The sequence below is a fragment of the Cetorhinus maximus genome, chromosome 16 (genome assembly GCF_964194155.1).
Source record: "Cetorhinus maximus chromosome 16, sCetMax3.hap1.1, whole genome shotgun sequence".
Classification (NCBI taxonomy): Eukaryota; Metazoa; Chordata; class Chondrichthyes; order Lamniformes; family Cetorhinidae; genus Cetorhinus; species Cetorhinus maximus.
In genome coordinates, this window is record NC_135894.1 from 57,420,098 (window position 1) to 57,442,293 (window position 22,196).

Genomic DNA, 22,196 nt, shown 5'->3' on the forward strand with positions numbered 1-22,196 from the left:
TTGTCTAATAGTAAAGTCTGGTTCTCCCAAAGCTTGCTCGATGAAATTAAGTTGTTTACTGAGGATTACTGAGAATAGTTATTTAAGGGTTTGGTTTCAATGGCAGGACAAAATCATTTGTAAAGCACATTTCGGCTGCTGGAAATGTGAACAGAGACCATGTGAATAAGTACTTAACTGTTAGAATGAATGATTTAAAGTTACAATATAGAAACCTCGAAATTTCTGTAAATCTACAGTGATGGCAGAACTTCTGCCAGATCCTTGTTTATGTGCCCAACACTAGTTCAGTTCCTTGGTCCAGTTTCAAATACAGTGGCCAGAATTTTCCAGCCCTCGCGCTGGTGGGACCTTCTGGTCCTGCTGATGTGAATGGAGATTTCAATGGCTCGCCGCAGTGGGGGCTGGAAAATTCCGGCCAGTATTCCGGTTTCCCTAATACAAAGCTTGTAAAAACACTGTATGCCAGCCTGCATATTTCTGTTACTTGCCTCTCATTATCCATCTGTATTCTGGCTGCCCCATGCTACTTCCAGCATAAAGTGCTGTGGTTGCAGGGAGGCAGTGAAGCCTCCTCTGTCCACTTACTGCTTAACTCGCATGACCAGGCTGAAAAAGCAGAACTACAATTTTTCAAATGATTATTTCTACGATTCTTTTGAAATAAACATAATAAATAAGGTCCTCCTTAATTTTACATGGATACAACAATTGTTTTTCTGCCAATTAAAATATATGAAATCTCCATAGCAGAGCCATGAATAAAAACTACCTCAACCTTTATCTGCTCCAAAATGCTCTAAAGGTCTTGACATTTTTAAAACAATTTTGGTTAAGCAGCAATAATAGACTACATGTGTACCTGAATCCGATGATAGGACATTCCTTGCAGATATTGCACTTGGCTTGGTGTTTGGCAGTCTCTGCTGCTGCCACTCGGTGAAGCACTGGCATCCAGACCATAGACTGTGGCTCTAGCCTCATCCAATCCAGGAACAAAGCTGCCTCAATCTCTGGCTTGTTGTTGGCCTTAGGTGTGGAAGGGAGAAAAAATTCAGAGCAATAAGTTCTGCGCATTTGACTTTTTTGGGAAGTTAAGGCACTGCTGGCTCAGATTTCTAAATATGTTTGTATATTCTTAATTCATAAACAGATAAAACTTCAAAGCAACGACAGCATCGCGGCAACTAAAAGGCTTCCAAATTAGAAAACAAGTAGTTAACAGATTGTTTGTCTTTCTTTGTATATCACACTGGGTATAGGACAGAGCTGAATGTAATTCTGTAACAAGGGCAATTAGCTCTTGCCTGTGATCCTGATGGGTGCTAAGAGTAAATGGAGAAGTTGAATTGATTTCCCATAGCACAATACTGCACCAACCACCCTACTAAAGAAACTTAAACATACTTGCACCAGTCCCATGTGACAAAATATACCTTTTAAACGTTAAAGCAAAACATACACCAGCAGTAAATAGTTTACAATTAGAGATAAGAGGACCTAAATGTGGCCATGTTTATTGTTTTTTTCATTCCAAAATATACAAAAATTACTTTGCTGCAACATTCTGAAGCCTAATTAATTCACGTATTAACAATGTGAATCATAATGTACTTTTCACTGGAGACCACAGACACTGTATACAGAAAATGGCTGGAAGAACAAACACAGCTGCACTCTTCAACTTGTAAAAAAAGCTTTTCAAATTGCAATCTAAAATGTTGAATCTACACTTTGCGCTAGAAACTTGATTTGGGCAATAGCGCAAAGCGGGCAGTGTCAGATCGGCCGGCCACTGTTTGGAGTGCCTGGTGTTTAATTCCATGGGCTGCAATTGAACTGAAAATCTAACATTGCATCTAACAGGCTGTTTTACATCACCACCCGAGACAAATTTCTATCCCTTTGAGTTTTATTGTAAGCATCCCTGTGGGTAAATCAACTACACAATGGGGGTAATTTTGACTTTGTCAGATAGCGTAAAATGGGTGATGGCAAATTATCTCTCTGATTTTTATTTCCATTGAAGTTGGTGGAAATAAAAATTGGGAAAAATCTTTAGAACAGGCTGCTGATTTGCTGTCACCAGCTTTACACTATCACACAAAAGTCAAAATGACACCTGTTGACTCCTATACAGATGAGTAGCACCAACTTGTTTCTGCCCAGTGCTGAGTTATCTAATCTCAACTGTTGAACTTTGATACTAGTTAGTGTGTAGAAATAAATCAGGTTGGAGTCCTTTCCTGGATGAAAAGGAAAAAATACAAATGCTGGAAATGTGAAATAAGAACCGAACTACTTGAAATATATAGCAGACATTTGATAAAAGAAAAACAGGCATATGAAGGATCTAGAATTGACGCACAATATCATTTCTGGTCTTCTCAAATTCTAATGGGTATTCTCTGTATTTTCAGCATTTTTTGATTTTTTTGGTTTCCCCATTCTGAAGTATGAAGCATTTACAATACAGGAAAAAGCCATTTTGCCCAAAAGATCCATTTCTGATGTTTATGCTTCGCACAAACCTCCTCCCATCCATCTTCAACTAACCTCATTAACATATTTTTCTGTTTCTTCTCCCTCATGTGTTCATCTAGCTTCCTCTTAACTATGTCTAACACATTCTAACCACTGTCTGGGTAAAGAAGTTTCTCCCAAATTCCCCATTTAGGTCACTAGTTCTGGTCTCACCTGCAACTGGAAACATCGTCTCTACTTCTAACCTCTCACGTGCCTTCTTAATCTTAAAGGCCTCCATCAAGTCACCCTTCAGTCTTCCCTTTCCAGAGGAAAACAAAAGAGCCTGTTCAATATTTCCTGATAGGTATAATCTCTCAATTCTGGTATCATTCTAATAACTCATTTTTGCATTTTTCCCAGTGTCTTTATATCCCTCTAGTAATTTGGAGACTAGTTTACTTCACAGTACTCCAAGTATTGTCTAACCAAGGTTCTATACAAGTTAAACATAACTTCTCTGTTTTTCAATTCTATCCATTTAGAAATGAACCTTACTGCTTTGTTCATTATTTTTATAGCCTTGCTGACCTGTGTCACTACTTTTAGTAACTGGGGTATCTGTACCAGATCCTTCAGATCCACTATCCCATTTAGACACTTATTTTCTAAGAAGTATGTGGCCTCTTAATCTTACTACCAAAATGCACTACCTCACACTTACCTATGTTGAAGATCATTTGCCAATTACACGCCCATTTTGCAAGTTTATTAATGTCTTTCTTTACTTTGTCACACCCCTTCTCTGTTTTAACCAGACTCCCCAAGTCATCCACAAATTTTGAAATTGTATATCTGATTCTCAAGTCCAAATTGCTTCTGTAAATTGTGAGCCCAGCTCTGATCCTTGTCAAACACTACTTCCTTTTACAACATAACTACTTCCAACTACTTGCCAATGAATTACCTTTAACCCCGACTCTGTTTTCTGTTTTATAGCCAGCTTGCTATCTATTCTACCTGTCCCACTGTTCCACATGTTCTGACCTTAGCCATGAGTCTACCATGAAGTACCTTATCCAAGGCTTTTCAGAAGTCCAAATACATTACGTATACCATATTGCTCTTCTCTGTACTTTCTTCAAAGAATTCAATGAGGTTGGCCACACATAACCTCCCCTTTAGAAATCCGACAGAAAAATCCCATGCGCTGATGGCAGGATGGTGTGCTGCCACCTGGGTGAAATACCAGAAAACCAACCAAGGAACAACCTTTATAGAATAGCAGGGAAAAATCATGAAAACAACAAGATTATAGTGCTTCCTTCTAAAGGCATTACAATTTATGATACCACTTAATGGAGCAAAGATAATGGTGGTGAAATCAGCCTTTGGCAAAGTCACAATAATACCCCATTTTGCACCACAGCCCAAGATGAATTTTACCCCATTGTGACAAAATGGTCAAATTCAACTCATGATAGCAATAACATTAGTGGGATAGTTAATTGATAGCAAAGTGACTGGAAAATCAAAGTGAAGGCGTGTTTCAAGTTTCAAAGCCTTCAAACCATGCCTGCCGAGATGAACAGTTTACACTTTAAGTCACTATGGTAAAACAGGACTGATAAAAGTGCAGACTGTAGATCACAAGTGATCCTTGAGCCTTGGCAAACCAGCTGCTGTAATCCTATTTTCACTTGTATCTTTTTATTCTTCCTGTATGAATTTTCTGGGCCTTTAAAGCTGGAAAATATTGTTCTTAGAGGCATTGCCTAACTGGTGAATAAACGTTAAATCAGAGCAACCAAGATCTGTAAGTATCTCAATATGTACATAAAACATTAATGCGAGTATTGAGTTCAATTTTGCTCATGACCCTGAGGTTCCATGGTACAAACCCATGTGCGGAACAGTTTGGAAGTGCTGAATGGCTGACTCTAGCTCCTCCTACATTCCTTATTGGTTGAAGGCGACAAAAAGCTCAGTTACCCTGTGATGCGGTAGAGTTTGTAGGAATTTGAAAACAGACCGACAGCAGCACCTGTACAGCAGTAATTCTGGTGCTACTATAAATGCAAAATATATGTGAAGATATTGATGGTTCCTTTGCCCTGACAACAAGGTAATTCCGAATGTCTTTTTAAAATAAAAACTGCATTCATGCATTCGTACCTGCGGCTTTTCATGTAAACAGCCACAAGGATTTGGAACTTAATGAATGCGCTTGGTCAGTGAACACAATTTCATGGTAAATGCATTTTATACCTAAGAGGATTTAAATTTAATTTTTTTTTTTACATTCATAAAGCATGTGATAAGAAGCTTATATCTTGCTGCACAGTTTGGACCTCAGAGCAGGTGCTGTAATCTGTATAATCCCCGTCTATCAAAACTATGGGCTCAGATATTACAACAGGATAGTTCTACCGGATGGTATAAAATTGTCTTACAACACTCTCACAATATATATTTTCTATGACTAATAAAAATAAAATTTGCTAGGACTGAGTCTGACTGTAATGCATTTTTATGGAATAATGGGTCCTTTGCCCAATTAACCATTCTTTACATCTGACCCTGTAAGGCAAGTGTCAGCAAAGCCATTCAAATATGCCAACATCAAGCATTGTTTCATTTAGTAATTACACATCTTCCAGCTGATTTTTCTCATCCCAGCCCAGGCTGCTCAATTAGACCAGGGGTTCAAACCTAGGCACCTGTAGTCTCTGTTTAATCACTAACCATCAGTGCAGTTATCCAATGCAATAAGTCCTTGCTTTAAGTCACCCTGTTTTAAGTCGTTACGCTTTAGCGTCGGTCAGTTAATGGGGCTGGTATTTGTGTTTAGCGTCGGGAGTTTTGTTTTAATGTCATTTTACGCTGGGCTTGAGGTGGAGTTGCATGAACCGATTGGCGCCATTTTGGAGCGGTCTCTTCCACTCCCCGGCCCCTGTCCCACCAGCTTGCGGCTTACCTCCATGACACTGCAACTTAAAGCTGCTCTCATTCCCTAGGTTGCTTCCTGCCTCTCACTGCTCACAGCCCTCACTCGCAGCAAGGGTTTGGAAGAGGGAAGCAGGAGGGTTGGCCAGCAGAAGGGTCAACAGTGACCAGGAGGGTTGGGGAATGCAAGGGTCAGCCAGCGGGAGTGCGGCTGGCAGAGAGCCAGAGGGTCGGGGAGCACAACTGGCAACAAGCCAGAGTGTGGGGAGCGGAAGTGGTGCCAAACAAGAGAAACTGCGAGTGGGAAGCAAGTAGAGTTAGCATATTTCTTTTATATTTTTAAACTTATTTTATTTTAGAGGTTATTTTATTTACAAAGATAGTAATTTATAAATGTACAGTACTTAAACATACATGGCATAATGTTTTAATTTTTTTTCTGATGAGAAAGGTTCTACAGAAACCAACTACAGTTTTTACATTCACTTTAATGGGAAAATCTGATCTGCTTAATGTTTTTTCATTTAAAGTTGCACCTTTCAAGAACAGAACGACAATGTTAAGCGAGGAATTACTGTAAATGACCTACAGTTTTTCAAACTTTGAAAATGCTCCCTACTCAGTTGTACACTTTGTTAACTAACGGAGTCGCAAGCTGTAATCAAACTCCTTAAGAATATGCAGCTCAAAAAAAGACCTTTCTGTGTGTGAATCATTCTTTTGCTGACATTTATGGTGGAAGACATTGTTGGGTCATTTGGATCAGAATGTGTCAAGGATAAATGGTAGTCTGAGTGCTTTTGTTGAGAATGGATGCTTCAGACAGCAGACATTTACTTTGCCATGAGAAGGTCTCAAATAAACAAACAAAAACATCTGTTACTGTGGCAGGCAATAATCACCTATGTTATTTATTGCCCCTAAAGTGTCCCACTTGACAATAGGTACGTATGGAGCCTGAACAGTGCCAATTGGTCTAATGTTTACAAAGGTGCTGACTAAAGAACATAGAAGTGATTGGATGTCAACATTTACACTCAAAAGTCAAATACATGAGCATTAGACTTCATTACTCGTCCACTGTCTAGAGATAAATGAGACAGCAAGATAAAGAAAAACTTGTCCTTCAAGACCACTAAGAGCTGGGAAAAGTAAATTGTATCACACTATGCTCATCTAAATTCTGTCCATGGAAGTTGTTCTTGCTAGACTTAAATTGGATATATAAACTAGCTTTAAAAAAAAGGCTAATGCAAAATGTATTACCGGAACACAAACCAGCTGATCTCCTGCTCAGTCTAAATCTGGTTCTGTGTCGTCCAGGAGTTAGAGTTGCTATTTAGAAAGCAAGACTTGGATCAAATTAATTTCATTCTATAAGAATGCATGCCTGATGCTGGATACTGGCCTCCATTACCTGTTGCGGTATTTCCAATAAATTTAAACTCTGAAAGTTTGCTAAAGGACTTGGATTCACTTTGAGTTTTAAAGAAAAAAAGTCTTGCATTCATATAGCACTTTTCAGCATTTTGATGAAATATCTCTTCTCCCCCCAACTCCCAATACAGTATTAGAAACTAAACTAAGAGAGCCATATAAAATTGGAAACTGATGCCAGGGATTCTGATTCTGTAAAAAAAATCTTGATTTTTGCTTCTTTTACAAAGAAATGTTATAATATTCTATATTCGCTTAGCTAATGCAGGTTGCAAAACCTGCTACTGCTGCAGATGGTTTTGTACATGAAAGAAATTTTTAGGTTTTTGAGGGAAAACTTTGCCACTGGTTTCATTCAACTCCAATAAAGTTGTTTTGTCGCAAATCTACCACGTCTCTCCAATGCAAATTTCAGAATTTCCTTCCCCCACACAAGTTAAGGGCTCATATCAAACACTTCAATAGAACAGTTTCAAAGGATAGAGGCAGGGAATTAAGGGAACTGTTACGAAACTTCAAAAATGTGCAGACAATAACATCATGGAGTGGAGACTTGTGACATAAAGTAAAGCATGTACATCAGGCCCTGACAAGTAGTAAAGTGAATTGCACTGATTATAGAACATTCTAGAGCACAAGTCATTATCTACATTGTGGCCAAGGTTATTCATCCTTATGTGGTAATATGGAATATTTGTACAGGAACAGCTCATTCTATATAGGTTCACTCAAGCACACAGTAAAAATATTTTTATTCGCTGACAAATAATATTGCGAGTATAAAATAACAGCCTCTGAATCGTAAATCCCATTTGGATCAAGACACAAAAGAGCCTGCCAATTTCAGTTCCAGTGGGTTACTGGATAAACTCCAGACTGTGGCATTGATTCATACAGGTGAAAAAGGTCTCAGCAGTTTTTATTCTATGTGTGTATTGAGTTTTCTGATCTTGGCGAAGACTGCAATTAAGCTGATAATACTGGCAGGTAAAAGAAAAGAATAACAGGGTTCCTGCTCCCAACTTCTACTCGATTCTCCTTGGGTGAAGTACATACATGTGCACTTCAAGTTTTGACACTGGCCAGTCGCCCAAAGTCCACTCAGAGTAAAAATTCACGGTAGTGATATAAATCACCTCATCCTGCACATGACACCACTGTCATGTAAATAACACTTTAATGCTCTCTCTCCCCAACCAATAAAAGCTTTGCCTCAAATTCCTTATGAAGAAAAGCTCTTTAATATACTTATTTGTTGAAGAGAGATATCACTCCTCAGGAAAACGCAGAAAAAAAAGGAGGAAGGCTGTAGGAAATGCCACAGATGCTAGAATCGGATAGAAGACGAGAGAAAGCTTTTGTAGAACTGAAGTATATTAATGAAAGCAGAAAAAAATGGTGGGAGGGAAATAGATATGTATCAAAAACCACAGTAGATATTATGTATCAAAAATCACAGGTCAACTCAGTAAAGAATGATAGGGTAGATCATCTCAGTCAAGAAATGTAGAGAAGCATTAGGAAATTGAAGAAAAATCAGGCATGTAAACAGTTATGGATGTGGGAGGTATGGGGAAAGCCTTATTATGGCCTCTTACTGGCCTCATAAACTGTTCCAACAAAACTCAAGACAGCTTTCAAGAACAAAGGCTTTTTTTGTCAAGGCCAGTGTTACCTAACAGAAAATGTTAACCATTCACAGTAATGACTATGGCAACACCATTTCAGCCAAATTCACAATTGTCTTGGAAAATACCTTGCACATAATACAAATAAATGTGTTTCACGTATTTATAATTACTGGACAAACGTCCCCCACCAATTAGTAACCAAGAAGCACGCACAATGATCAAAAACATTCACCCTCTGTTTTCCATTTGACCATTTATCAACAAAAGGTTAAAGAACACATTGCATACATGGTGTGAATATGAATATTGAGATCACATGTCTAGTGACAGTATCTATTACTCATTTTTTAAATTTACAAATAAGCAAAGCAATTATTCACATCTGGATTTCCAATTAGCCACAAGAGGTTGATGTATTGAACAACATTGTCCTGAGCAACATGCAGCCCTCTAAATGTGAAAACTGACATCAGTAACCTCAGCTTTATCCTCATTATCAAATCTATTTTAATTTCATACCTGAACCCCACTCCCCTATTACAGCCTTTCCATTTCCTCAGGCCTACCACTTTTTTGTCTTAGCAATTTACGCAAATTTTATTTTTTAATTATCTTAATGCCCCTTGACAAAGATAATCTGCTACATGGTCTTATTCATAATTGCTGCCTGGACTTGTCTATCATCTCAATGTCTGTATGTTTTTGCTCCTCTCCTTTTCATGATAACTAATTCTTTCTGCCTCTTATGTTTCAAGAGGTTTTCATGGTGACAGCAGTAACAAAGTTTGCTCTGAAAAGAACAGGTGTACCTTAAAAGAGTTCCTTGAAAGAACTGATAGGCCTCAACATTTCAGGCGGAGAATTCTTTGTTCTTTTCAGAGCAAAATTTTACATCGTGTAACCGTAAATTTGCCTCCCTCTTATGTTTCAGCTTTGAAGGATGGTCTGCATCCAAAACGCTCACCCATCTGTTCTCTGTACAGATGCTGGCTGATCTGTTGGGCATCCCTGATGCTTTGTTTTTGTTTCATTGTGAAAGTGTTCGTTAAATACATACAGAAGCCAGCAAGATGCATTATTAAAACATCTTTGATTTGGTTGGCTGTGCAGGTTAGAAGGCTCAAGACTGATGAGGCGAGCGAGAGAAACTAGCAGTAGCCAAACTTTTTGCCTACCCCACTAATAAAGCTATCTCGAAGTTAAACAGGGTGAATTTAACAGCAGTCTCGAAAATCCCTTAGCTTCTCAGAGCTGTTTTTCTGCATGCTAAATGAGCTATGAGATTCTATAATAATTTAATGCTAATAAGGTTAGATGAAGTAGAGAGGAAGGTTGTGTGCAGCATAGAATACTGGAATAGACTCGTTGAACTGAGTGGCCTGTTTCAGTGCTGCAAATTTTGTGTAACTCTATGGAATTTATGCGTTAAATCTCAAATTTTGTTTTGTTTGCTGCTGGAAAAAAATCCTGACAAAAGCACCGTATACTTACAAACTGGAAGCAGCTTCGAACACTAGGTTCAATGTTGCTGCCTCCAAATGATGCGACCTCTCCCAGCTGGCGTGGAATCTGAATTGCATCATGTAACAGAAGCCCTAACCTCCGCTGATCACAGAATCCAATGGGACTTGCCACTTGCTTGAACAGATCTGCAAAGAAAAGACCTTTATATTAGGAAAAGATAAAATACATTACTGAAGACGCGTTCTAGGACACCACAGTGCAGGAACAGAACATCAACACAACAAATGCTATTAATCCTTCGCTACAGGGACTTAATTAATTCATATGGAATTGAAATGAACTGCTTATTCAAATTAAACAGCCCTATGTAAACTTTGCAGCTCAGCATCACTTGGAATAAATCCTAGATCCACTCATCCGACTCCCATGTGTAAATCATATAATAGGTTCTTAGTGTGAACTAACTCTACGAATTCCAGCCAATTGCAACTGCAGGAGCATATTACAATACCAGCAATTTAGAAACAGAAGATATAACTTGCATTCATGACCTCAGGATATCCCAAAGTGTTTTATATCCAACAAATCACTTTCTGAGGCAAACCTGGTGGCCTTTCCACACTAGATAACCAATTAACCTGCTTCTGTGTTGTGAGTTGAAGGATAAGCATTAACCAGGACATCAGAAGAAGTCCCCCACCACTTTCCAAACTTACCATGGTCTTTTGCATTCATGTGAACAGGCAGCTGGGCCTTGGTTTAAGGCATCATCTGGAGACTGCACCTCCAAAAATGCAGCAAAATTGAGGTGCACTGCACTAAAATGGGAATTTGCAGTTGGATATGAACCTTCTGACTCAGAGACAGCAATATTATCACTGAGCCATGCTGACGTTAAGTGCAAATATATAATGAAACCATATTACGCATCTCTTTGCAGCACAATTTCACGATATAATACATGTGCTTATAGTAGTTTCATATATAATATACATATCTGTAGTCAGCTCATGCTAAGTCCTATTCACCCATCATCCCTCTGCTTTTGTAAAATTATTTGATCATGGAATGCGGGTGCCACTGGAAAGGCCAGCATTTATTGCCCATCCCTACTTTCCCAGGTAGTGGTGATTGCTTTCTTGAACTGCTGCAGTCTGTGCGGTGCAGGTATACACACAGTGCTGAGAGAAAGGGGAGTTTCAGGATTTCGTCCAGTGACGACAAAGGAACAGCAATATATTTTCAAGTCAGATGGTATGTCACATGGATTTGCAGGCGGAGGTGTGCCCATGTGCCTGCTGCCTTTGTCCTTCTAGGTGGTAGGGGGCATGGGTTTGGAAGATGCTGTCGAAGAAGCCTCAGTGAGTTGTTGCAGTGCACTTTTAAATACACACTGCAGACATGATGTACCATTGGTGGAGGAGGTGAATGTTTAAGGTTGTGGATGGAGTGCCAATCAAGTGGGCTGCTTTGTCCTGGATGGTGTTGAGCTTCTTGCTTAAGTTGCATTAATCCACGCAAGTGGAGAGTATTCCATCACACTCCTGACTTGTGCATTGCAGATGGTGGACAGACTTTGGGGAGTCAGAAGATGAGTTACTCACTGCCTTTGACCTGTTCTTGTAGCCATGGTATTTCTATGACTGGTCCGGTTCAGTTTCTGGTCAGTGGTAACCCCCAGGATGTTGACAGTGGGGATTCAGCAATGGTAATGGCATTGATAGCAAGGCATGGTGGTTAGATTCACTGTTGTTGGAGATGGTTATTATCCAATACTTGAATAGCACAAATGTTACGTGCCACTTATCACTTGAAGCCTGAATGTTTCCGAGGTTTTGTTGTATGTGGGCATGGATTGCTTCACAATCTGTGGGAGTTACAAATGGAATTGAACACTCTGCAATCATCAACAAACATCCCCACATCTAACCTTATGAAGGAGTGCAGGACATTAATGAAGCAGTTTTTTTTAATCCATTTATGGGATGTGGGTGTCACTGGCTAGGCCAGCATTTATTACTCATTCCCATTTGCCCTCGAGAAGGTGGTGGTGAGCTGTCTTCTTGAACTGCTGCAGTCCATGTGGTGTAGGTACACCCATGCAGCTGTGAGGGAGGGAGTTCCAGGATTTTGACCCAGCGATACACTTCCAAGTTTTTTTTAATTCATTCATGGGATGTAGGTATCGCTTGCTAGGCCAGCATTTATTGCCCATCCCTAACTGCCCTCGTTCAGAGGGCATTTTAAGAATCAACCACATTGCGGTGAGTCATACGTAGGCCAGACCGGATAAAGATGGCAGATTTTCTTCCCTAAAGGGCATAAGTGAACAAGATCGGTTTTTACAACAATCAACAATGGCTTCATGTTTGCTATTAGATTTTTTTTCAAATTGAATTCAAATTCCACCATCTGCCATGGTGGGATTCGAACCCAGGTCCCCAGAGCATTACACTGGGTCTCTGGATTACTAGTCCAGCGACAATACCACTACCCCATAGTATTCCCTCAGACAGGATGGTGAATGGCTTGGAGGAGAATTTCCAGGTGGCAGTATTCAAATGTGTCTGCTGCCCTTGTCCTTCTAGATGGCAGTGGTCATAGGTTCAGAAGGTGTTGTCTAAGGAGGCTTGGTGAGTTCCTGCAGTGCATCTTGTAGGTGCTACAGACTGTTGCCACTGTGCATCTGTGGTGGAGGGAGTGAATGTTTGCGGATGGGGTGCCAATCAAGCGGGCTGCTTTGTCCTGGATGGTGTCAAGCTTCTTAAATGTTGTTGGAGTTGCACTTATCCAGTCAAGTGGAGAATATTCCATCATATTCCTGACTTGTGCCTTGTAGATAGTGGACAGGTTTTGGGGAGTCAGAAGGTGAGTTACTCACCACAGAATTCCTAGCTTCTGACCTGCTCTTGTAGCCACAATATTTATATGGCTGGTCTAGTTCAGTTTTTGGTCAATGGTAACCCCCAGGATGTTGATAGTGGGAGATTCAGCAATGGTAATGCCATTGAATGCCAGTGACAATGCCATTGTCCAGCTATTGTTGCTTTTGGACATGGACTGCTTCAGTATCTGAGGAGTTGCGAATGGTGTTGAACATTGTGCAATCATCAGCGAACATCCTCACTTCTGACCTTGCAATGGATGGAAGATCATTGATGAAGCAGCTGAAGATGGTTGGGCTTAAGACACTACCCTGAGGAACTCCTGCAGTGATGGCCTGGAACGGAGATGATTGACCTCCAACAATCACAACCATCTCCCTTTGTGCAAGGTAGGACTACAACCAGCTAAGAGTTTTCCCCCTGATTCCCATTGACTCCAGTTTTGCTAGGGCTCCTTGATGCCACACTCAGTCAAATGCTTCCTTGAAGACAAGGGCAGTAACTCACCTCACTTCTGGAGTTCAGCTCTTTTGTCCATGTTTGAACCAAGGCTGCACTGAGGTCAGGAGCTGAGTGACCCTGGTGGAACCCAAACTGAGCATCAGTGAGCAGGTTATTACGAAGTAAGTGCCACTTGATAGCACAGCTAATGACAGTCCAGTGCCCTAGTGACGGAGTGCTGCACTGTCAGAGGTGCCAGGGTTTGGATGAATAGGTCCAAAACTCACAAAAACTGATTATCTGATAATTACCACATTGCTGTTTGTAGGAGCTGGCTGTGTGCAAGTTGATTGCCTTGAATCAAATTGTGTTGAAGACGAGCATTTGTGACGTTCGGGACCTCAGAAGGAAGCAGAGGGATCGTGAACTTGGCATTTGGGTGAAGGTGGCTGCAAATGTTTCAGCTGTGTCTTTTGCACTGATGTGTGGGATTCTGTCATATACTGAGGATGGGGATGTTCATGGAATCGTCTCTCCCATTCAGGGCTGGATGTGACAGGACTGCGTAGCTTTGACCTGATCCTTTGGTCCTGGGATCGCTTAGCTCTGCCTATAGCGTGCTGTTCCTGTTTTTTAGCATACATGCAGTTGTGTGTTGTAATTCATCAGGATGGCACTTTATTTTCAGTTAGACTTGGTGCTGCCCCTTACATGCTCATCTACATATCTCATTGAATCAGGGTCGATCCTTTGGCTTGGTGGTAATGGTAGAGTAAGGAATATGCTGGGCTGGTTACGTATTGTGGTTGAATACAATTCTGCTACTACTGATGGCCCACGGCACCTCATGAATGCCTATTTTTGAGCTAGATTTGTTCTGAATCTATCCCATTTGGCATGGTGGTAGTGCACACAACACAATGGAGGATATCATCAGTGTGAAGACATTACTTCATCTCCATATTGATTGTGGGGTAATCACTTCTACCACTACTGTCACAGACAGAAGCATCTCTGATAGATAGGTTGGTGAGGATAAGGCCAAGTAGGTTTTTCCCTCACATTCACTCACTCATCACCTGCCACAATCCCTGTCTAGCAGCTATTTATTTCAGGACTCAGCCAGCTCAGTCAGTAGTGGTGCTTCACTAAAGTTCTCCCCCAGAGTGCCCCTCTATGCCCTTGCTATGCACAGTGTTTCCTCCCAGTAGTGTTCACCATGGAGGAATGCTGGTTCATAGGCTGAGGGGGTGTTGGTGCGGTAGGTGGTTAACAGCAGGAGGTTTCCTTGTCCATATTTGATCTGATCCCATGAGGCTTCATGGGATCCAGAGTCATTGTTGAGGACTCCCAGGGCCACTCTGTCCTCTCCTGCATTCCATTGTGCCACTATCTATGGTGGGTCGGTCCTACCGATGGGACAGGACATAATTAGAGACGGTGATAGAGGATTCTGGGACATCCATTGTTAGCTAGGATTCGGTGGGTATGACTACATCAGGCTGTTGTTTGACTATTCTGTGGTACAGCTCTCCCACTTATGGCACAAACCCACCCAATGTTAGCAAGGAGGACTTTGTAGGGTCGACTGGGCTGGGTATTCCTTTGTCTTGTCCAGCTCCTAGCTGGGTGCTGGGTGATTCAACTGAGTTTTATTCTCATAGATCTTTCTATAGTGGTTTTGATGCAACTGTGTGGCTTGCAAGGTATTTCAGAGGGCAGTTAAGAGTCAACTACATTGCTATGGGTTTTGAGTCACATATAGCCAATCTCCTCTCTAAAAGATGATCCAATCACTATTACTGACAATAGTTTATTCCAGATTTATTGAATTAATTTAATTTAAAGTCTCCAGCTGCCATGGTGGGATTTGAACTTGTATCTCTGGATCATTAGTCCAGACATCTGGGTTACCAGTTGAAAAACAAACTGCAAGGCTACCATTTCCTTGTCGTGTGATGACCTATATTGACATCTGGTCCAGCAACCCCATTTTAAAATTTTCAAATCCCTCCAAATCTCTAACTTCCTTCAGCCACAACATTCGAGATATTTGCCCTGTTCCAATTCTGGCTTCTAGAGCATCCCCAATTTTAATCACTCTGCCATTGGTGTAGCCTTCAGCTACATAAGCCTTCAACTCTGAAATTTACTTCTTAAACCTCTTGGCTTCTCTTTTTTTCCTTTTAAGACCCTCCTTAAAACCTACCTATTTGATCAAGTATTTGGCCATTTGTTCTAACATCATCTTTTGTGGCTCAGTATCAAATGTTGTTTGATAACCTTCCTGTGAAGTGCCTTGGGATATTTTACTGCATTAAAAGGAGTTTCTAAAAGCAAGTTGTTGCATGGTTTCACTTTATGCGATACATGGTTAGTGCTTTCACTATATCACACAACTGTCTCTGGTAGTTCCATTCTATACTACACATCTTTTTCAGTACTTTCGTTCTATGCATATACACCCAAGTTCATTTAGTTTCAGATTTCCTCCACTAATAAGCAACCACAATGAGCTATTAAAATGAACAAAGTAAATCTACATCATGCTTAAACTAAAATCAAGCCCTGTGTTTAAAAAGGATTACTCTGAATGAATGTTATATTTCCTATTCTTCTCTTATCCTGTTAAGAACAATTATAAACCTGGTAACGTTCCATTGTGTATGTCATCGCATTCTCAAGCTCTGTACATTGTTCACTGATAAAAAATATTTGGAACTTGATGAGATGCCATTTATAATACAATGTCTCAATTCTAAAGCGGGAATTCATTTTCCTGAGGCCAGACTTGGTAGCAGCAGAGGCTTGTACAAGGGCTGCGTATTCTGAAATTGGTGAAATCTATCAATAGTACAAGCCAGTGCCACAGCAGTCAAGGTAGGATAATTTCTCAGCCAGATGTGACTATCAAAATGGCAACATCAGAAAGAGTTAATGATAAACCAGTCTCACAGAAAAGCTTTGTAGAATATCTCAAATTTCAGTGCTATGGGTTGCTTATCTCATTAATACACTTGTATCTTTTAACTAAAATCTGTAAAATGGGTGCAGCAATATCTAATTTCTACTGTTCCATGTTCTTACAGCAAAATCCTAATCAGTCATTTAGCAAATGTAAAGCATTTCCCTACAGTTTATGTGAAAAATTAAAATGTAAGCAAGCAATTTTTGGAAAATAGCCCATTTTCTATTTAGTTTAAATCACTAAAGGAGTTGCACTTCAAAGAAACTTCTGGTTTGAGGAGGAAGAAAAGTCAGAAGAACCACGCGTCACTTACTCTGTGATTACATTATGTACAAGTGACACCATGGCACATTCGTGCCAATTGGTTTTGTGTTTGAACACAAACAAGGGCTGGTCAAACATTTGCTTCATGGTGACAATGTCTCTTTTAAGGTTTCATGATGATTAGTGTTTCTGTATCTATAGGAATTCTTGTACTGTGTAACAATATCTTGCTGTACACTGATAATATGTGCTGGTACTGTCTTGGTGGCGCCTTAACAGTTTGCAGTGATTGTAATGCCAGGCTATTACATGGAGTGCAAGGCAGAACAAACAGGATTTGAGCATTCTTCTTGGGGATGTAACTAGGCATCTTCAATTGAGCTATTTTCAATGTACAGGGCCTACTGTGGAATTGGTGCTTGTGAGTTAATGAGGCATGTCAATCTCGAAGTTATATTAACTGCTGCATTTCTTTATGATGTACTAGTTTAACCACTTTAATGTTTGCATGCTTGTTATTTGTCTAATACAGAAAAATCATTAAGGGAATAAAGTTAATCAAAAAGAGAAAATACAAACTTTAAGAAAGCTAAGATCCATGAAACAGAGAACCACCAAGGTTGAAGAAAGCCTATGATAACATATAATGATGAACTGAAAATCCCGTAATCATTTTTCCTTTTGGTCAAGTTGATGTTACTGTGGCCAACCCAACAAAGTCTTTTTTTTGTTTTAATGAAGAAAAAAAGATATGGTAACAGAAAAGGCTTTTAAAAATTACAACACAAACTTACAGCGATATTTGTCTTCAAGGTGCGCTTTGCACAGCGACAAGATGCCACTTTTGAAGGACAGAACACGAATCTTCCCTGTTCGACCACTAGATAGACAGAGAAAAAAAAAATCAGGCTTCCTCATCAATGATACATGTCCAACATACTCAACTGAGATTTACAAATGAAAAAATAAAATTTTGTATGTTATAGAAATTTCTTTGTGGTGGCATAAGATAGTGTGAAATTCTAGAACCATGCAAACTGGGGCAAAACAAAGCATAATCCCCTGAAATCCAAGAACCATGAGGACTAAGGGTAAATCAGAAAACATCGTGCAAGCTTCAGTACACTGATGTGGGATTTGAAGAAAATCCTTTGAAGCTGGATAACATAAGAGTATTTCACACAAATCTAGTCACTAGACAATGGTCTGAAAATTCATTTCTCTATGAACACGTTTAGAGAAGCCCATGTTTACATATAACTCAGTGCCATCCAACAGGTCACACTCGGTTGTCTGATGATGTCACAACTGGAGGTTGTCATTATTAAGCTCGTTTGGTACTCTGTATAAAATATTTATTACATATCCATGTCTTTTTATAGCTTAAGCACTGAACAATGACAACTATTTTCTGCTGTTTGCATTAAACGAATTGATAGCCCTGGGATGCAGAACATTTGTTAGACACCACTAACAAGTGCTAGTCATTCAGCTTTATAAACTCCGACCTGTGCAAGATTTAAAAGACTATTCATGAGAGCGCTTAAAAACTATTTTGCGTTTGTAGGAAGAGAACAGCCAGAACAACTTGCTTTCAAATCTTCATTACTTAAGTGAACCAGTATATGTTGCAATGTCATATATTTAAATAAGGAAACCGAAATTTTGCAAACGTTTTTCATGAAGTTAGTGCCTCTTTTTTCCAACATGCAAAGCGATGAGATACAGCAGGGGTCATTTTAACCTAACTCACTGGGCAGGTTAGCCATGAGACTGAATAGATAATTTGTTTACTACCCTGGCCAATATTACTCCCCTCTGACTTCATGGACCTTCAATGGAGGTTAAAATTTCTGCCAATTATGTTATCACCATTATTCAATGCAAGTAATACATCAAATTTAGAATTCTGTTTTTAAATTTTGTAATAGATCAAGTACGAATTAAAAAGCTCAGCTGAGATTACCAAAGGAGAACGAAACCAAATTGGGCTCTTAACTACGTGCATTGTGTGGGGTGGTGTTGAGCCCCATAGACCTTGAAAGCAAAATGTCAATCTCTGGTGCGCTCTGCATTAGGGAAGTATAGCAGCAATAAATGGATTGAGCATTACTAGAGTTGAGAGTGATGAGAAAAAAAATCTGATAATTCCCCCAGTTGAATGCTGTGCATATGTTCAAAAGCATACACGTATAGGTGTAGGATGAAGATAAAACTAGGCTTAGGTGATACAGCCCCAACATTTGAATAGATTGCCAGTACTATCTAGGCTTACACTTGAATTGCTGCTAGGGTGCGTTAGTAATGTCAGTGGAATAAAACACAGCACTTTCTGGAGTGGGCAGCTAAAGAAGGGAAAACTCAAAGAAAAAAATCCTAATTACCTAACCTCCTGTTTGTAAGAAAATACTCAGTTAAAATTTAATTTAGTTTCAACAAATGGTTTGAAGTTGATTAACTCAGACTGGATGCCAGAAATGGACGACTCCAGGCCACCTTATTTTCTGGGAGTTCAGCTCTCAGGCAAAGCAATATGGTTACTGTGCCCTGCAATGAGAATTTGCAATAAAGAAGTATGCAATGAAACCATCTGCACACTGGAGATAAATCTGAATTTATAACTGTGTGGGTATTGCCAGTATCTCAGCCAAGCATATAATGTACTGTCAACATTTACTGTTTTCTCACTCCCTCAGAATGCAGTGTCTCCATTATAAGGACTTTCAGGGTAGGCAATCAACTCCTGGAACTGATAAAACCACACAATTCTTAATTTACACAAAGACTGAAATCCAACATCCCACTGTTCTTTCCATGAGTATTTTGCTTTTCGTTTAAAGGGACATGGCTGCTGCTAAAAGACACGCTTAACACTGTTTTTTCAGCTGCGAGCAGTAGAAAGCGTGGCTGATATCAAAGATTATGCATTGTCTTCTGCTGCATCAGTCTGTTGTTCTCAAAATTTCTTTGTGTATCTACTCCCCAAGTCTTTAAAAACAGAAAGAGCAAAGATGTATTTTAATACTGTGGACAGGGTTTTATTCGCAGATTAAATCATGGCCCTGAATAAACTTATTTTGCTCAGTAACACTTAGTTGTTTTAATTATGGAATTAGATGCGCCTCTAAATTTCAAATGGTGCTGTAAATTGTGCTGTATTAAGTGCTTATATTAAATTGATGATAGGAATATTAAACAATTAGAGAGAAAGAATAATCAAGCAACAAGGATTCTACTTTAAATGACTAGGAATGTCCAAATACACCTACTGGAGTTAGAGTGATGAAAAATATTTTTTTTCATAGGAACATAGTAACAAGATCAAGCTATTAGGCCCCTCCAGCCCATTCTGCCATTGAATGAGATCATGGCTGATTGGCAATCTAACTCCATGTACCTGCCTTTGCCCCTTAATATATTTGGATAACAAAGTTTTTTCCCCCATGGGGTTATTTTTCAGATTAAGTTTCTCCCATTTTCTCTAATATTTTGTGCTCTTTTTCTTCAACACTCTGCTTGGCACCTTCAAGCCAAGAGAGAGTAATCCAACAGCCTGTTTCTGGTTGTCAACAATTGTTTGCTAGCAGTTGCTGAGGGGAGTGAGTGGGCATTAGATGATGTCACATGAAAGAGACGCAATGCTTTGATGCAAAGCATGTCACTGCATTTACGTCTGAAAAGAAAAAGTTTGTCAAGCACTTATCTCCTGAAGTCAATATCCCTTTATTTCTTTTGACAGCAGCTTCTAAATAATCAATGTAGTTTTAAATAACAAAACTCTTAACATTAGAGAGCTGAGTTTTTCTCAATAATATTTTATGGGTCTACATGGTTGTTGAGCGAAATCTTATTCAGGTAAGGTGACAGAAGCTGCAACTGCACCTTTAAAAGCCAACAGACATCATGTAGCCCAGATAGCCTCCTTAGACATGGGCCAGAATTTTTCAGTCGGCGAGTTGGCCATGGTGGCTGGACCCACTTCGGCAGCAGCAATCGGCTGCCCACCCACAGCCAAGACCGTGGGGCCCACCCGCCCATCAAGGGCAAAATTCTGCCCACGGGTGTCTGCCAGAAATATATCAGTCTTGCCAAACCCTCCCATATCCCTTTCTTCCTGTATTGGTGCTGTTTGATTTAGATATACTGTTCAATGCAACACATACGTGTCATAGACATTGAGGAGCCAGTTAAGACACATGTCCACACAGAGAGGCACATTGACAAGGTTACTGTGTTCCTGTTCCAGTCGATCATAGATTGAAGTCAGGCAGTTAATTATCTCCAAAATATCCATTAGTTGATCATTTTGCTTTAGATTGTGCTGGTCAAAGGCCTCACAAGCACTTGGCAACGAGAGAAGATCCACTGTGGAGAAATGGAAAGAACTCATATTAAAATTACATTTGAATTTTTACAACAATCATTTGACAGGATTCCCACTGGCCAAATCAGTAAGATGACATCACTTTGCTGCAAATCATCCTGTATGTGTCTACCTTGTAATACATTATGAGGCAGTATAAAACTATTCAGCATCAATCCTATTCCCAACGTTGCCAACCAGAAATAATTTATGCGTCAATAAAACAAGTAATGTTTGAGGGGGAAGCAGAAGCATCAGCACACTAGCCCTTTTTTTCACTTGAATAGCATCCGAACCTACCGTATAGATAGAAACTGTAAAGTTCAGAGCAAGGATTTACTCAAATACAGACTGAATATCAGCAGCAAAATCCCACTGCAGATGTAGGTTGTGTGTTTAAGTAACAAAATACCAGTGCAGATACAAACTATGAAACTCAGTAATAAAGCCCGACTAGAGATTCAAACAATGGCCAGGATCTTTAGGTCGGCGAGCAGGGGTTGGGGCCCGCTCGCCGACATCTAAAATGGCGCGGGATGACGCCGGGCGGAACTCCCAACTTCACCCCGCATCATCTCAATTTCCAGGTCGAAAGGGACATAGCCGAATCAGCTGTGCGCCCGCCGACCTGTCAACGTCCTATTGAGGCCATTTAAAAAGTAATTGAAATAATTAGTGAACCTGCCCGTCTAACCTTAAGGTTGGCAGGCAGGCCGGGAGCCCTGGCGGGCTTCCGAAAAAGCATGAAACCTCATCCACGGGCGGAATGAGGTTTCATGAGGCTTTTTTAAAATTTTAATAAATGTTTGATTAAAAGTCATGGACATGTCCCAGCTCATGTGACAGTGTCACATGAGGGGACAGGTCAGGGAAACTTTGTCTGTGTACCTTGACCATTTTTAAATTTGGCGCCGAACTCCCTGTGGCAGCACTTAGCCTCAAGGAGAGTAATGTGCTCTTTCGCGCGCATGCATGCGAAAGAACGCACTCCCGGCTGAGGGAATCCCCCCCCGCCCACACAGGGAGCGCATAGCGCTTCCTGGCGGACGTCACGCTGGGCGGGCCTTAATTGGTCTGCCCACGTAAAATGGCGACGTGCCCCCGATTAGGGGCGCCAATCGGAGGCACGCCTGCCCGCGCCCGCTCCTGCACTCCCCCCTTCCGATGGAGGGAAAATTCTTCCTTATGAATATCAGCAACAAAATCGCACTGCATCTCCAAGCTGTGAAATTCTATGATTAGATCAACCCTCAGCTCACCACTTTGCCTCTCAAAAAGTGTACATTCCTCGAGCACAACAAATTGCTTTTTCACTTAGTTTGAAACTTGTGGTG

At 40.3% G+C, this 22,196-nt stretch overlaps 1 protein-coding gene across 7 annotated transcripts in view; it reads right to left on the reverse strand.

The window, feature by feature from the left end:
- Positions 1 to 22,196, reverse strand: part of dmd (dystrophin) — a 1,945,510-nt gene that overhangs the window by 83,853 nt on the left and 1,839,461 nt on the right. For all 7 annotated transcript variants that reach the window (XM_078559857.1, XM_078559853.1, XM_078559852.1 and 4 more), the window contains 4 exons: positions 20,663 to 20,864; positions 17,294 to 17,379; positions 9,969 to 10,126; positions 863 to 1,029 (listed from right to left, as the gene is read on the reverse strand). In XM_078559857.1, coding sequence (XP_078415983.1) covers positions 863 to 1,029; positions 9,969 to 10,126; positions 17,294 to 17,379; positions 20,663 to 20,864 — 613 coding nt within the window. The remainder of the gene's footprint in view (positions 1 to 862; positions 1,030 to 9,968; positions 10,127 to 17,293; positions 17,380 to 20,662; positions 20,865 to 22,196) is intronic.